Here is a 14,493-nt window from a genome sequence, read left to right as displayed (position 1 = left end):
GTAGTTTGCTTTGAACTTGTGGCACTCCTTGGCCAGCTCATATGTACAACATGCGGCCTTTATTTCAAAGCGCTCTCCGCCTTTAGATACAAATCAATGCAAACGTTCCGCAATCCGACAAGGTCATCGTCGCTGCTCACACTGCTAAGCTGATTCAAAGTGTGCAATACCGGTTGGGCAAGTGCGAGGTCTGATCTTGCCGTGGCGCCCTCCGGGTTACTGACAATGTATGAGAGAATTACAGCCAGGGCAGCAGCAACGGCCTCCGAAGTCAGCCTAACAGAGGATGTCAGTGACTTCTCGAACAAACCTATCGACAATAGTCGCTCGCTTCAATGGCAGGGCCACTTACCAATTTATTGCCACGTCCCCGGCGGGGACCGAGCTAAGCAGGCTGGCTAATCGCTTTGCATCATGATACAGCTGCTGAGACTGTGGTCTTGCAAGTTGTTCTTTCAGTCCTTCGGGCGAAAAGGCTCTTCGTTTCGAGTCTGTGTCTGGTTGAAGGGGCGTTAGAAGCAGATACAAGGTGCTGAAAACCCCAGCCTCGACCGCAATTATGTGGACCAAATCTGATCGGTGGAGGAGCTTCTGCAATTGATTAACCGTCAATTTACCCGGCCATTGTTCCCGCCATGTGTCCAGTCTTAGCGCTAGAGTCTGCCACATCAGATCACCATTGAATCGGGGGTTTCTTGACGCCTCCGGGGTCTGCAACAGCTCCATTAGTTCAGCCATAATTAGAGACAGCTCTGCACGCAGACGAAAGATATTCATCTGAAACTCCCCGCCAATCGCACAGATCTCTCCCGCCCCGTCTGGATCCTCGCTCGCAGGGAGGTCGATGGTAATGAGCTCGGGACTCATGCTCGGAGCTCTTCCAGCCTTCAAGCCCCGGTCTGCATCCATAAGAAAGGCAATCCAGAAGACTCGTTGTCGTTGCAGCCTTTCCCTTGGTGATATGTTGGTTATCGGAGAAGGATCATTGATGCGCAGATCTTGAGTCACGCGTAGCGCCATGGAAATAAATGTTGCAGCTGGCTTCGGATTGGAGGACCTGCATACGCATTAGAGTTAGTATGGTTATTCAACACTCCGAATTGTGCTCGAGGACTGCAAGAATGATCCCTTCACAATGTGAAAACAAGCCTACTCACGTTGAGATCACCACCGCAAACGCAATGTAACACTGACATAATATGAGGCTTGGAGGCAGCATGATGAGGTCACTGAGGTCGGACAAAGACTCTGCCAGGTATATGTCTGCACTCTCGGTGTCCTGTCTTACTCCAAGCGGGCTCATGGCACGTAAACGGTGAGCTATCGCCAAGACCAGCTTCATCACAATCCAAGACACTACCGAGCCCTCGGCTCTGCCATTGTAGCAGTCTTCGAAACAGGTACTTATGGTGACTCGATCGAATAGTGGTACGGCAGCATTGAAGTCGACAAGGTATTCTTGGAGTAGGAAGAACCCAGCTTCTGCAGCTGGTATGGAGCACTTCTTATCACCGACGCATTTCGTCTTTGGTTGCAGATCTATGGCTGTTGCAGGAGGGCCATGCTGTCCCAGCTCGATCTGCTGAGCAGCAGTGTCAGACCAGAAGTCGAGCGTGTCTGAGGTCGACAGCAACATAGAGCTCGGCATTGAGGATCCAACGCTATTATTTGGTCGTGTGACTGGTGCATCATTAGAAGTTTGAGCATGAAAGTTGCCTTGATGCGAAATCGATCGCAATGCAAACGCCTCTATCGACCTAAGCGACGAGTCCAATGATTCGGGTGTTCGTGCATTAAACTCCTCGATGTGTGGCTTCGGATCCTGAGGGGCCACTAAGGAACTTCGGATCAGCTGCTCAAGACTCTTAAGTCGATCCTCGAGGCCCTCGATCTGCTTCCTGGTGCTTCTATGTTAGCCACTGCAACACTTCGAATGGAGACATGCACTTCTTCTTTTTCTCGCGCGGCTTCGCGACATGAGTGATCTGACACACCGACTTCGATTTCGTACACGATGAACAGCGTGACACCCCTTCCTTCAAATCACATCGCCGCTTCTTGAGCCGGCACAGGTCACAGCTCTAGTCATTGTTACTTTCAAAGACGATTTGACTTCGCTAGGAATATTCAGCGCGACAATGGCATCCTTACCTGTACAACATTCGCTCTTTGAATTTGCTCGCGAGGTCGTTCCATGAAAGGAAGTTGGAATGCCAAAAAGGATCCAACGATTCACAGGCAGGAATTCCGCCTCCACCGCTGTTCGTGATTGAAAGGGTTTCGTACAGTGAGTCTTCCACTAATTCGGCCTAGTTGGCGATACTACGGGCGAGCCAGGCACCCGTCAATGTGGCTATTCAACATGGATGAATTCCTTCGGGAAATTAAATAGATCAAGTGCCAAGTGCTGCACTCATTATAAGGCTCTTGGAAAAAAGGAGTGGCATATGTCTCTGCCTCGTCCAGCTTTTAACATATCCCGCGTGGCATTGTAGTACTGGCTATTAATTAGTGCAGTTGTCCCTTAAGATCTACTCGAAGTTTGTTGGGTCCAGGGATCGCAAAGGGCCAATCCCGTCGATAGGATGCCTCATGGATGACCAAGCGACTCTCTCCCAGGGTTTCGCCTAGGGGAGGAATTGCGGACTCCCGGAGCTTTTCTTCGTCCGCACGCCGGGTGAGTAATACAAACATATACGAGACCTGTTTTCCATGTGAGATCATGTGCATGAGCATAGCATAACGAATTATGACGTCGGTTTGTCGCTGTTGCAAGGCTACTATCGTCCACAGGCGAATCGAGAATTCACAGAGATGGATATTGGTCAACAGGGCATGTCGACGCTCAAGACAGCCAGCCACTTTCAACGATGTCAAAAGCCGATAGCAACTATTTATCATGTTCACTTCAGCGATTGTCCAGATATCCATCCCAACTGGTTACATAGAGTGAGGTTGCAAAATGCCCAAGTAAATGACTAATTGTACGCTGCAGTAGTGCGACCGTATTGTGGAAAGCGAATACGAACAATTGAGCAAGACGCAAGACGCCCCTCCCTGCCGCTTACTCGCAGCCTTATGCCCATATTTTACCGAGGCTCGAGGGAAAACTTGACTCTCGAAGCCAAAAAGGGAAGTGTTTCGCGACGAGGTATTTATTTATATGTGACTTCTTCTCTGGCGGAGTGAGGAGTAACAAAGGTTTGTCAGAGTCACCACATTGACAGCCACCGTTGTAGCGGTCAATCAATCTCACTTTACGTTCAACAGATTTTGGCCATGTATATCGTCGATGCGTGGGCGAATCCGACGGCCGCCGAGGGAGTAAGTTTCTCAAATCCAATCCGCCCACGCGTCCCTGAATCAAATTGTACTCTTAAAGAGTGCTCATTACGCAGGAGTAAGACGCACAAGTAATCTCTGTCCGTCCCCTTGGTGGGAAAGAAAGAAAGAACGCCTAGGAGATTGACAACAAGAATGTATCTAGCTTCCCGAAGTCGATCGACTCTTCTCACAAAGCCATGTTGACCCAGCGCTTATGCGCGAGCGCCTCAGCCCCTCCAAGCTGATCTCAATGATGGACGCGGGAGGCGTGTCCCAAATATGCCTCGCGTCGTGGCGGCGACCGGGAAAGACGATTTTCTCGAACGAGGACGTAGCACAGTACACACGGGCCTATCCCACGCGGATCTTCGGGCTCGCGTCAGTCGACCTCTTGGACCCAGTCGGCGCCGTCAAGGAGTTGGAGCACTATATCGTCAAAGAAGGCTTCAAAGGCCTACGCATTGTTCCCTGGTTGTGGAACCTCGCCCCGACAGATGCGCACTATTGGCCACTGTACATCAAGTGCATCGAGCTCGACGTCCCCTTCTGCACGCAGGTCGGGCACACGGGGCCCCTGTGCCCCAGCGAGACCGGGCGGCCGATCCCGTACATCGACGCCATCGCGCTGAAATTCCCACAACTGAAGATCGTGTGTGGGCATATTGGATACCCGTGGACCGCGGAGATGGTTGCTGTAGCTTGGAAGCATGAGAATGTGTATATCGATACCAGCGCGTATTTGCCGAAGTATTACCCGCCCGAGCTGGTTACGTTTGTGAACACGACGGGCAGGAAGAAGGTGCTGTTTGGGACAAATTTTCCGCAATTGGGCTGGAAGGCTTGTGTGGAGAGCGTTGAGCGTGATTTGATTGATGGGAGGGTGAAGGCCGAGGGACAGCTGAGGCGGAACGTTCTCGAGGATTTCATGGGCGGGAATGCGAAGAGAGTGTTTAAATTGGAGGATCCGAAAGCCCCTTCGTCGCCACGGGCGTCGCTCTGATGGAAACAGAGTACCTCAACCATTGGCTGCCAACAATAATGCTATCTAACTCGGTAGATGAGTAATTCCCTGTCCTGTCCTTTACGCCATACATTCATCATTCAACGCTTCCGTTGCGTCGATACCACCTGTGCATTGGCAGATTTTAGAATTCCATCCCATCTGTTCCCGTTACTCCTTCCTCGTCCCTTTCCCTCTTGACTCGTGTCATCTCACTTTTCAGCAGACCTTTGACAAAGACATCGAACATCTCAACATATGGTCTGAGGCTCGTCTTCTCCCAGTCATTTATCTTCCTCGGCGTGACTCTATCTTCAGCTGACCCATTTTGATGTTGCTCCTCGCCCTCGGTAGTACTGCTGAACAGATCCACTTCCCGGAAAAGATCAGTGACTTTCGGTACCGAGAAGGGGTCAAAGGCCTCTGCTCGTTTCATGTCACCTCCAGTCGTGATAGGTACACACACCCTTCCGGTGCCCGGATGCACGACGAAGGGACTTTTCAACAAATGGATACGCTTCTTTCCGACTTCCACATCGAGTCTCGGGTAAGTGTACTCTAACAGAATATCCTGTTTCGCTTCCATCAACGCCTTGGTGTCAAGACTCTTGCTAACACCAGTAGCTGCCAGGGAGTCAATGTCGGCCCATTTTCGAGTACTGGGACGATCTGGGCTGCTGGCCCATTTCTTTGCCAGGGCATCACCAAGAGCCTTATCAGGAATCAACTGTAAGAGTCTCTCTTGGCCGGCCTGAGTCATAAATGGTTCCTGGTCGACCAAAACTTGCTGAAAGTATGGTTTGAGAATCTCAAGGCTTCGAACAATGTGAGGATGTAGTGGTCTTTTGATATTCACTCGCTTCCCACTTTGTGTACCTCCCCTCAGGACCTCAAAGTATCCAGTGATTGCTTTCCGCTTATCATCATCTAGTTCTCTGGCTTCTTTGTCGCTGATCCAGGCATGGACACCACGTCTTCCGGAATAGATCCATATGATATGTTCGAAACCAAAATCATCCCTCAGTGCAACATCAACGACCTTGATTGCCATTGTTGCAAATGCCCAGCACTTTGAACATATATTCGCCTTAACGCAACAACTTCGAATGTCATCGTAATCTGTCAAATCAATATCGAATACAATCTCTTTGCTCAGCGGACGAAACATTGAGCTCTTTCGCAAAGTCTTTCGATCCCTTGGGTTTGTGGTATAGACAGGCCCGATTTCGAAACGAGAAGGGTTTTGCCGTATTATGTCTTTCCTCAACATGTCAGAGTTTGGGTAGGATTGGTATCGCAGGTACGCATCATTTTGTAGTGTGAGGGCGAATTCTCGGTTTCCGAAGTCCGGCCCAGGCTTCGGTGAGTGGTTGAGCCACTGAAAGAGCGATCGAAAGGGGAAGAATCGAGAGTAGAATTGTTTCATCAAGCCCGAATCTGAGTAGGACTCCTGCTGCGTATCTGCGATAGTCTGTGAGGATGAATCTGAGGCTGGCTGAGGAGGAGAGGAAGGAATTGTATTTGAGCTGGTGAACACGAGTTCAGCTTGTAATTGATCATCGTCTTCATCGAACAAATCTTCGAGTGCAACACCCGCTGCACGTGAGTTGGTGTCGTCTTCCGGCTTGACTGGCGTGCTAATTGCCGGTGCATCTGGGAGTACAACATCGTTGTCTCTTGTAAGTGAAGAACCGCGTGGTGATGATGATGATTCTGCCATCTTGATGCCCATTTTCTTCGACAGTGCCAGTTTCGTGGTTGAAGTGATTCGATTGCACGGGCAAGTTACAGCTGGAAATAGAAGTGGGCGTGGGAGACGCGTGCTCGTTAATTGAAACGCGTCCGAGTCAAGTCAGCTGCGCTACTGCTAGTACCTGAATCATGCGCACATGCTAGCGCAGTACATAGTCCAAGAACAATCACGTGTTAACGTCAATCAATGACGTGAACCAGCTGCTGTGCAGGAACTCGTTTGCTATCGTTGTGGTTTTATTGCGCAGAGAGGGCAAGGCAAAGTTCGAGGTTTACTGCCGAAGGAAACAGAAGGGTCAAGGGGCAGGAAGTTCCATAGTTCTTTGATTCAGAGACACAAGCCTCATATCTCGCTAACATAGACTATCGTCCAGATCAATCCAAATTGATCATCGAATGCCTCCAGGCGTATACCCAATTGGTCAAATGAAAATGAAAATTTCTATAAATACATCAAGGTATATTTTCCTTAACCTCATTTGCGTCTGAGAACGGACTAGAGTCATGTTTGATCAGGTTAGGTCGTGCGGCAGGTGTAGGAGCTCCCATATGCTGGGGGTCTCTGGCGCGGTTAATGGCATCCTCGATCATAGCGTTGAGTGTGGCGCTATTGCTGTTCGTATGTCGGTGTGTTGTTCCTCCTGTTGTAGAAGTTTGGAATGGAGATATAGAGCTAACACCTGAGGATCGCGCTGTATGGCCGGCAAATGCCGGTCGAGGAATTGTGATAGGAGAGACAGGAGTAGAGTCCAAAGCCGAGTTGGGGGTAGTCGCAGCGGAACTGACCACAACTTCTTTTTCTTCCCAGAAAACCGGTGTCTTCTTCTCAGAACTGTCCGGGGTACCAGACTTTTGTGATGCCTGTTTGGCAAGATTTCCCAGAGTAGGCACCCGGGTTCCTGAGCTGACCTTCTTGATTTCAATGGGTCGAGCAACGGCATTTTTGGCAACGATGGAGCTGTTGCTGCTTCCTAGATTGGGCACTTGCGGGATTTGGGGTGTTCGCATATTTGGTGTTGCACCACTGGAAGGTGTAGTTGGGCCGGATTTGACACTGACCACGTTTGCTTGGGCTCGGAATGCATGTTGAGCGGGGATGGGAGGTACAATGGCATCGCTCTGGTAGATGGTACCGGCGACACTGTCGCGAGCAAGACTTGGTGCGATACTGATGCGTGGATCAAATGATGTGTCTGACCAGGTAGAGTCTCTCAAGTCTCCAGGCATGAAAAAGTGTTGCTCCATATGCGGCGTTGACGCATTAGACCTGGTTCCAGGAAGAGAAGGAACGGGTGGAACAAGACCAGGAGACTCGGGGGGCGATCTGACGGTGACGCCTGGAATGTAGGCAATTTGAATCACGTTCGAGGCGCGCGTGAAGACGGTAGATGCGATTGAATGTGCAGACCGGGTGGATTGACGGGCCGAACGACTCAAAGTTGATTGATCTCGTTTCTCCGGTGGATCCCAAGTGTTGACACGAGGCTTCTTCCTCAGACAAAACCGCCAAACCAGATAAGATATAACAGCCAAAACGGCAAGACCGCCAATAACTCCCCCAACAATAGGACCAATTGGTGTTTTCTTTTCAGGAGCTGTCTGACCAGGTAAAGAACCTATTTTAACGCAAGTGGTCGAAGCACATGAATCGCAAGATTCTGCTTTTAAGGAGCATCTTTCATCCACGCTGCAGGGAGGGCAGGCTGGAGGATCGGGGGGGCATTGAACGCAGCGCCTGAATAGGGGATGTTTTTTGTTGTCGAAAACTACCCACTCGTATTAGCAGACTCCATGAGCATGGAGAAAAACGGCATACATGACGTCTCAGAAGCCATGGCAACTGAGTTGAAGAAGGCTCAATGGCCCTGGGAAGTTAGTCTAAGTCTCAACTTGACGAATCGGTAGATCTAAGTCGTGCAGCCCAGCGACACGAGCTATTGAAACGGCGTTGCGCTTTTCAGAAGGGGTATATCTTGCAAGGTCCCTCAACAGCTCGATTTGAAACGGTAAGGATAGGTCATAAGGGTCGCAGGAACACACAATCAAGCAGACGAGATCGAGGTCAACTCTAGAACTGAAGATGCGAACGGGTGAAATATCGAAAGCCTTTGTAATTTCGACGACAAGTGACAAAAAGTGAGCGAAAGTGAAGATAAAGGCGAAGGCGAGAGTGAAAGAATGCGGACCAGCGAGGAATGCCTCAGTTAACGAAGAGAGACAACCGTCGACAACGAAGTCAAGAATGGAGCGAAAATGACCGAATAGTAGTTGGTGAAGGGATTGAAGATAGTGAGAGTTGGTGGAGGAGAAGTTGATGATCAGCAGTGGCAGATCTGGAGAAGCTCGACTCGACAAAGGGACGAGATGCAGCGTGGGAGGGGATCGTTGGCGATGGTGGATGGGTGGATGGATGGGCTTTGGGCTTGGACTGCCCTTGCTTACAGGAGGGAAGGGACGAGCGAGCAAATGGGCGTTGGGATGTGCCTGGTTGGGTTTGTAGGTGGAAAAGGTGGTGCGGGATGAGATGGAGCAGCTTGGTCCGAGTGGGATGCCCTCAGTGGAGGAATGGGAAATGAAGGGGTGTCCCTCAACCAAAGAAGCTGGACTGCTGCTTCAGGGTGGATCCCGCTTGTAATGCTTGCAGATGTTACGCGGCACCAAGCAGAGAGGCCCGCGGGAGCCCAAGAGAAGACCAGAGGGAAGAATGAGGACGCCTTTGGCCCCTAGAACGAGCCGACAGGGATACGGAGGACTGCTAGGAGCTAACTGTTGGAGGCTGCTGGAGGTGCTGGGCGGGGCCTGGCACGCCACTAAATGCTTGTCTTTCTCTTGGTCAATCCTTCAAACACGCCTAAGCTTGCCTGTTCACACAATAGTCTTTACACTTGAATCCCCTGAAGCGTTTGCTTATGTCGTTTTCCTGCGTTCGTCAGATCACCATACTACCAAGCGAGATTTCTTTGTGTAGAAGTGGTTGTGACTGGACGCTGGATATATAACATCAGCCCACCCATCTGCTCCCAGGAAAGCCAGCAATTCCACCTGGATTACGGAGTACAGAGCATGGAGCACTGAAAGTTGGCTGGCATCGATTTGAATACCACCGTAACAGCTGCAAATACTCTTCATCGCCGCTCGTGCATCAATCCACCTAGCAATAAGGATTTGTCGAGTTTGGCAAGAGTCGTCTCTTTTATTACTCCTGAGAGGTTCCCGGATGTTTGCATTCTACCTCGTAGGAAACTGGCTGGATGATAATGATAGAGCCAAAGTGCTACTATTGCAATACCAGCATCATCTTGGGAGGCCTCAGCGCCTGAGAAGTTCCCATTTTTCATCAGGGGAAAACGATGACAAGTTGTATAGTACATGTGGATTTACGTGTCTTTCCATAACTCTATGTACAGGATGTCCTGAGAGGAACAAACCAATCTTGTGAATTGTGCATTCCTCGTACACGCATTCCACATAGACTTGAAGATGAAACTTGGAAAAATGAGTTTGTTTGGTGTAAAGAATCAGGGCTTGTGGCGAGAGCAATGCACCGCCGTGTCTGTAGGCCTGACATAGCCGGCAAGATCTGAAAATAGCATCTGTGCAATCTTAAGTGTGGCGCTGCTGCAAGACATTCCATGAGCAAATAATAACCCAGACACCACGCGCAATAGTAGGACAATGTACTCGTACGCATTGGCGGTCATGACAGGAGCACATTAATCCGAAAGTAGTTGATACTTACTTTCGTCAGCGCGATAGTTGTCCGATTGAGGCTTTGATTATTCTATCGTATTTGAGTAGATGCACTCGATCAGGATCAAGGTAGAGTATGTACCAGCTTCTCTATGTAGTCTCCATTACAGCTTAAGAGGTTGATGCTGGAGAAACGAGCGCTCGTCGACATGGTCGGGGGGGATCGGGGTATCAGCCACTGTCGATCTTGGGGAATAGGCGGTGCTAAGCCCCCAGGAAGACGCAACGAGCATGAACCTTCAAGTCACGGACCACTTCACGCCCACTACTCATACAGCACCAGTAACGAGTAGCTACCGGTGACCACCCACAGCGCTTGTTGCCGCCTAAGCGTCGAAGCCATTGCACTCTAAGATCCATACAGCAACGGGCCCGGTTTTCTCGAAGACGTGTTTCATCCCCAGATATTCAGGGGCTTGCTTGATCAGGGTTCCAGAACTACGTCTCAGATTTTTGCGGGAGATGCATCGAGTAAATATGGACGTCTTCGTGGAATAGCACAAAAATCGCTGCATGTCAGCGATAACAGACACTTGTGTCAGTCGGTCGTTAGTAATTACTCGTCAGTCATTAGTAGCGGTCAGGATCAATATTGTCTGATTTGGGCCTTCAGCTGATGGCCTGGTGGCTCGCATCGCAGGGCTGAAGTAGGGTAAGCAAGCATCTTGCAGTGGGAAAGTACGAGCAGTTGCCAGTGCTATGGGCGTCGATCCCCTCCAAAAGGATCTCAGCCTTCCTGATTCAGTTGGTCCAGCTGAACGGCCTGGTTGCGTAGCCAGCAAGCCCAAACCTGAGTAGTGATCAATGCTTCTAGCACAGCCTGGCGAGAGCTTCAACACGAGGAAACTGCCGAACGTACACCGCGATTGGTGCCTTCACGCGAACGAGCATCGTCAGCGTCTGTTTGACTGCAGCAGGCACATGGGAGCTGAAAATGGCACGACTAGCTGTAGGAGTCCGCTACCCGTAGACGACGCCGAGCGTCGTCCCGGCCACCGACTCTCAGGTGCCCAACTCAGGGGAGGCGGAGGCCCTTCTGTTTTTTCTTAGGGGTTCTCATCGCAAATCCGCCCGACCGCCTCTCACTGGATGGCCGAGTCACGCTTCACGCAGGGAGCCAGGAATATGAAACATCGCTGGCTCTCCTCTCGTCCTGGTTGGGTTACTGCTCTCCGGCTGCTGCTCACTGCTGCTCACTGCTATTAGTATTCCTACTCGTAGTACTAGTTAGTACCACTGCCGCCACTAAACTGCTACGTATGCACTGCTGCTTGCACCTTCATCCCAATCCGTGCACTCCAACTCCGCAGGGCCACCAAGAATCCTGCTTTCTTAGATCTTGTTTCTTTGTTCCTCTTTGCTTGTCATCTATCTTTCTTCACCATCCACCTACGATCTCTTCCCTTTGCAGCTACGCACTCAGTCATTCCACTTTCTTTGCTGTACAAGATCAAATCAGTCATCTCTTCCGGGCCCTGGCGGCTGTCATCTCCCCCAGCATATCAGCCTTCTCCGTAAATTGTCCCAACCAGCCAGCTGGTCAGACCTCGAAACTACCCACCACTCTTGCTTGTGTGTAGCTGTATCACACATAGCACACAATGGCAAACCCCTATGGCGGAGGCTACGACCAAGGCCATCAGCTGAGCGATATTGGAGGTGGAGGTGTAAGTGCAAGCAATGGACGACAGACAACTGAATCGAAGCGCTGACTGCGATCCAGGGATATCGAGGAGACGGCCGTCTTTCAGACGATGAGGCCGAACATTCGCTGTTGCACCAGACCGCATCACATCAACCCCTGTACGACAATCCCCCTCGTACTCGACCCTTAACTCCTGGCCAGGAGTCGGTCTACACCCTCAATGAATCGTACGCCGCCGGAGATGCATCCAGAGCGCCAACGACAACATATGGCGGCGCCCAGCAAAATAACCCCTACGATGGAGGATATGGCATGAGCAACTCTCAAGCTGGCTTCCCCACCGGTCCCCCACAGGAACCATATGACCGGACTGACTCCACCGAAGCCTGGCGGCAACGACAGGCCCCTGGCTATGGCACAATCAAGAGATATGCTACCAGAAAGGTCAAGCTGGTCCAAGGCAGTGTCCTCAGCATTGACTACCCAGTCCCCAGTGCCATTCAAAATGCCGTTCAGGCCAAGTATCGCAATGATCTTGAGGGCGGCAGTGAAGAGTTCACGCATATGCGCTACACGGCTGCCACCTGTGACCCTGATGATTTCACGTTGAAGAACGGTTACAATCTGCGGCCAGCCATGTATAACAGACATACCGAGTTGCTGATTGCCATCACATACTACAACGAAGACAAAGTCCTGACTGCCCGCACTCTCCATGGTGTCATGCAAAATATTCGCGACATTGTCAATCTCAAAAAGTCCGAGTTCTGGAACAAAGGTGGTCCTGCATGGCAAAAGATTGTCGTCTGCCTCGTCTTCGATGGTATTGACCCTTGTGACAAGAACACCCTAGATTTACTCGCTACGGTTGGTATCTACCAAGATGGCGTCATGAAGAAGGACGTGGATGGCAAAGACACTGTGGTCCACATTTTCGAATACACCACCCAACTTTCAGTCACCGCCAATCAACAACTCATCCGACCAAACGATAACGATGCTACGTCGCTACCTCCCGTGCAGATGATTTTCTGTCTGAAGCAGAAGAACAGCAAGAAGATCAACTCCCATCGCTGGCTGTTCAATGCATTTGGCCGCATCCTCAATCCTGAAGTCTGTATTCTCCTCGACGCTGGCACAAAACCCGGTCCAAAGTCTCTCCTGGCACTCTGGGAGGCCTTCTACAACGACAAAGATCTCGGCGGCGCATGTGGTGAAATCCATGCCATGTTGGGTAGTGGTGGTCCTTTCGGTCGCAAACTGCTAAATCCATTGGTTGCTGCGCAAAATTTCGAGTACAAGATCAGTAACATTCTGGATAAGCCCCTTGAATCCTCTTTTGGTTATGTCAGTGTGTTGCCTGGTGCCTTCTCCGCATACCGTTTCAGAGCCATCATGGGTCGCCCACTCGAACAATATTTCCACGGTGATCACACACTGTCGGCGAGGCTCGGCAAGAAAGGTATTGAGGGCATGAACATTTTCAAGAAAAACATGTTCTTGGCCGAGGATCGTATCTTATGTTTCGAACTGGTGGCGAAAGCTGGCTCCAAGTGGCATCTCAGCTACGTCAAAGCTTCCCGCGGTGAGACTGATGTTCCTGAAGGAGCTGCTGAATTCATCGGTCAACGTCGCCGATGGCTCAACGGCTCATTTGCCGCTTCCATCTACTCGCTCATGCATTTCTCGCGGATGTACAAGTCGGGTCACAACATCATTCGTATGATCTTTTTCCACATACAAATGATCTACAACATCGTCTCGGTCGTCTTGTCCTGGTTTTCTCTCGCTGCTTTCTGGCTAACCACCAAGATTCTGATGGACCTGGTTGGCCAACCTAGTGATCAGAATGGCAACACAGCCTTTCCCTTTGGCAAAACCGCCACACCAGTCGTCAATACCATCCTGCAATATCTCTACCTCGGCTTCCTGCTCCTTCAATTTATCCTGGCGCTCGGAAATCGACCAAAGGGTTCTAAAATCGCCTATATGATCTCGTTTGTGGTGTTCGCTGTGATCCAGTTATATGTCATAGTGCTGTCAATGTACTTGGTTGTGCGAGCCTTCACCACAAACACGACCGATATCATAACCGACCAAGGTGCTAGCGAATTTATCAGGACATTCTTTTCCTCGAGCGGACCTGGAATTGTCATCATCGCATTGGCTGCGACTTTTGGACTCTACTTCATTGCTTCGTTCATGTATCTCGACCCGTGGCACATGTTTACATCTTTCATCCAGTATCTCTTACTGATGCCGTCCTTCATCAACATTCTGATGATCTACGCCTTTAGCAATTGGCACGATGTCTCCTGGGGAACCAAGGGCTCGGATAAAGCAGAAGCTTTACCATCTGCAAAGACGAACAAGGATGAGAAGGGCAAAGTTGCAGTGATTGAAGAAGTCGACAAACCCCAAGCCGACATTGATAGTCAGTTCGAGGCAACCGTTCGCCGTGCATTAGCACCATATGTACCCCCGGTTGAAAAGGAAGAGAAAAACTTGGAAGATTCCTACAAGAACTTCCGAACCCGGCTTGTGGCGACATGGATCTTCTCAAATGGTCTACTCGCAATTGGAATCACGAGTGATAGTTTGCAACAGTTTGGTTTTACCGTAAGTCGTGCGCTCCATGCCTTGGGCCGCTTCCGCTAATCCTCTTTTGCAGAGTCAAGCGACAGATCGAAGCAACAACTTTTTCCGAGTATTATTGTGGACGACGGCATGCTTGTCGTTGATTCGATTTATCGGGTGCTGTTGGTTCCTCGGAAGGACAGGCCTGTTGTGCTGCTTTGCCAGGAGATAATTGGATCGGACGCGACAGATTAGGAACATGGCAAAGGATGTCCTTCCTGCGACCAAATAATGGAGTTTTGGGATCAGAAAATTGGAATAATGGACCGTAGGATAGGCAGATTCTTGTTCATGCATGTCGTTACTTTAAGCAAACTGATGGAGGCGTTGTAAGCACTGCTGTTCTACATCAGACCTCTGTATTAACATTTCACGAGTAAGCGCT

At 50.3% G+C, this 14,493-nt stretch overlaps 5 protein-coding genes across 5 annotated transcripts; 2 read left to right on the top strand and 3 right to left on the bottom strand.

The window, feature by feature from the left end:
• Positions 1-348: 348 nt before the first annotated feature.
• A1O9_00459 (uncharacterized protein) lies at positions 349-1,648 on the bottom strand (the record flags this gene model as incomplete). The annotated part of the gene is made up of 2 exons (XM_013409622.1): positions 349-1,057; positions 1,158-1,648. 2 exons carry the CDS (start codon positions 1,646-1,648, stop codon positions 349-351), a joined length of 1,200 nt encoding a protein of 399 aa, XP_013265076.1.
• Positions 1,649-3,577: 1,929 nt separating this feature from the next.
• Positions 3,578-4,324, top strand: A1O9_00458 (metal-dependent hydrolase; the record flags this gene model as incomplete). The annotated part of the gene is made up of 1 exon (XM_013409621.1): positions 3,578-4,324. One exon carries the CDS (start codon positions 3,578-3,580, stop codon positions 4,322-4,324), a length of 747 nt encoding a protein of 248 aa, XP_013265075.1.
• Positions 4,325-4,469: 145 nt separating this feature from the next.
• Positions 4,470-6,056, bottom strand: A1O9_00457 (DNA primase small subunit; the record flags this gene model as incomplete). The annotated part of the gene is made up of 1 exon (XM_013409620.1): positions 4,470-6,056. One exon carries the CDS (start codon positions 6,054-6,056, stop codon positions 4,470-4,472), a length of 1,587 nt encoding a protein of 528 aa, XP_013265074.1.
• A 473-nt stretch (positions 6,057-6,529) lies between these two features.
• On the bottom strand, positions 6,530-7,911 carry A1O9_00456 (uncharacterized protein; the record flags this gene model as incomplete). Its single annotated transcript, XM_013409619.1, has 2 exons — positions 6,530-7,692; positions 7,893-7,911. 2 exons carry the CDS (start codon positions 7,909-7,911, stop codon positions 6,530-6,532), a joined length of 1,182 nt encoding a protein of 393 aa, XP_013265073.1.
• A 3,516-nt stretch (positions 7,912-11,427) lies between these two features.
• Positions 11,428-14,129, top strand: A1O9_00455 (chitin synthase 3; the record flags this gene model as incomplete). The annotated part of the gene is made up of 2 exons (XM_013409618.1): positions 11,428-11,493; positions 11,550-14,129. 2 exons carry the CDS (start codon positions 11,428-11,430, stop codon positions 14,127-14,129), a joined length of 2,646 nt encoding a protein of 881 aa, XP_013265072.1.
• Between the last annotated feature and the right edge of the window lie 364 nt (positions 14,130-14,493).

This window comes from Exophiala aquamarina (assembly GCF_000709125.1).
Source record: "Exophiala aquamarina CBS 119918 chromosome Unknown aczIA-supercont1.1, whole genome shotgun sequence".
NCBI lineage: Eukaryota > Fungi > Ascomycota > Eurotiomycetes > Chaetothyriales > Herpotrichiellaceae > Exophiala > Exophiala aquamarina.
This window is presented reverse-complemented; position numbering and strand designations above follow the sequence as displayed.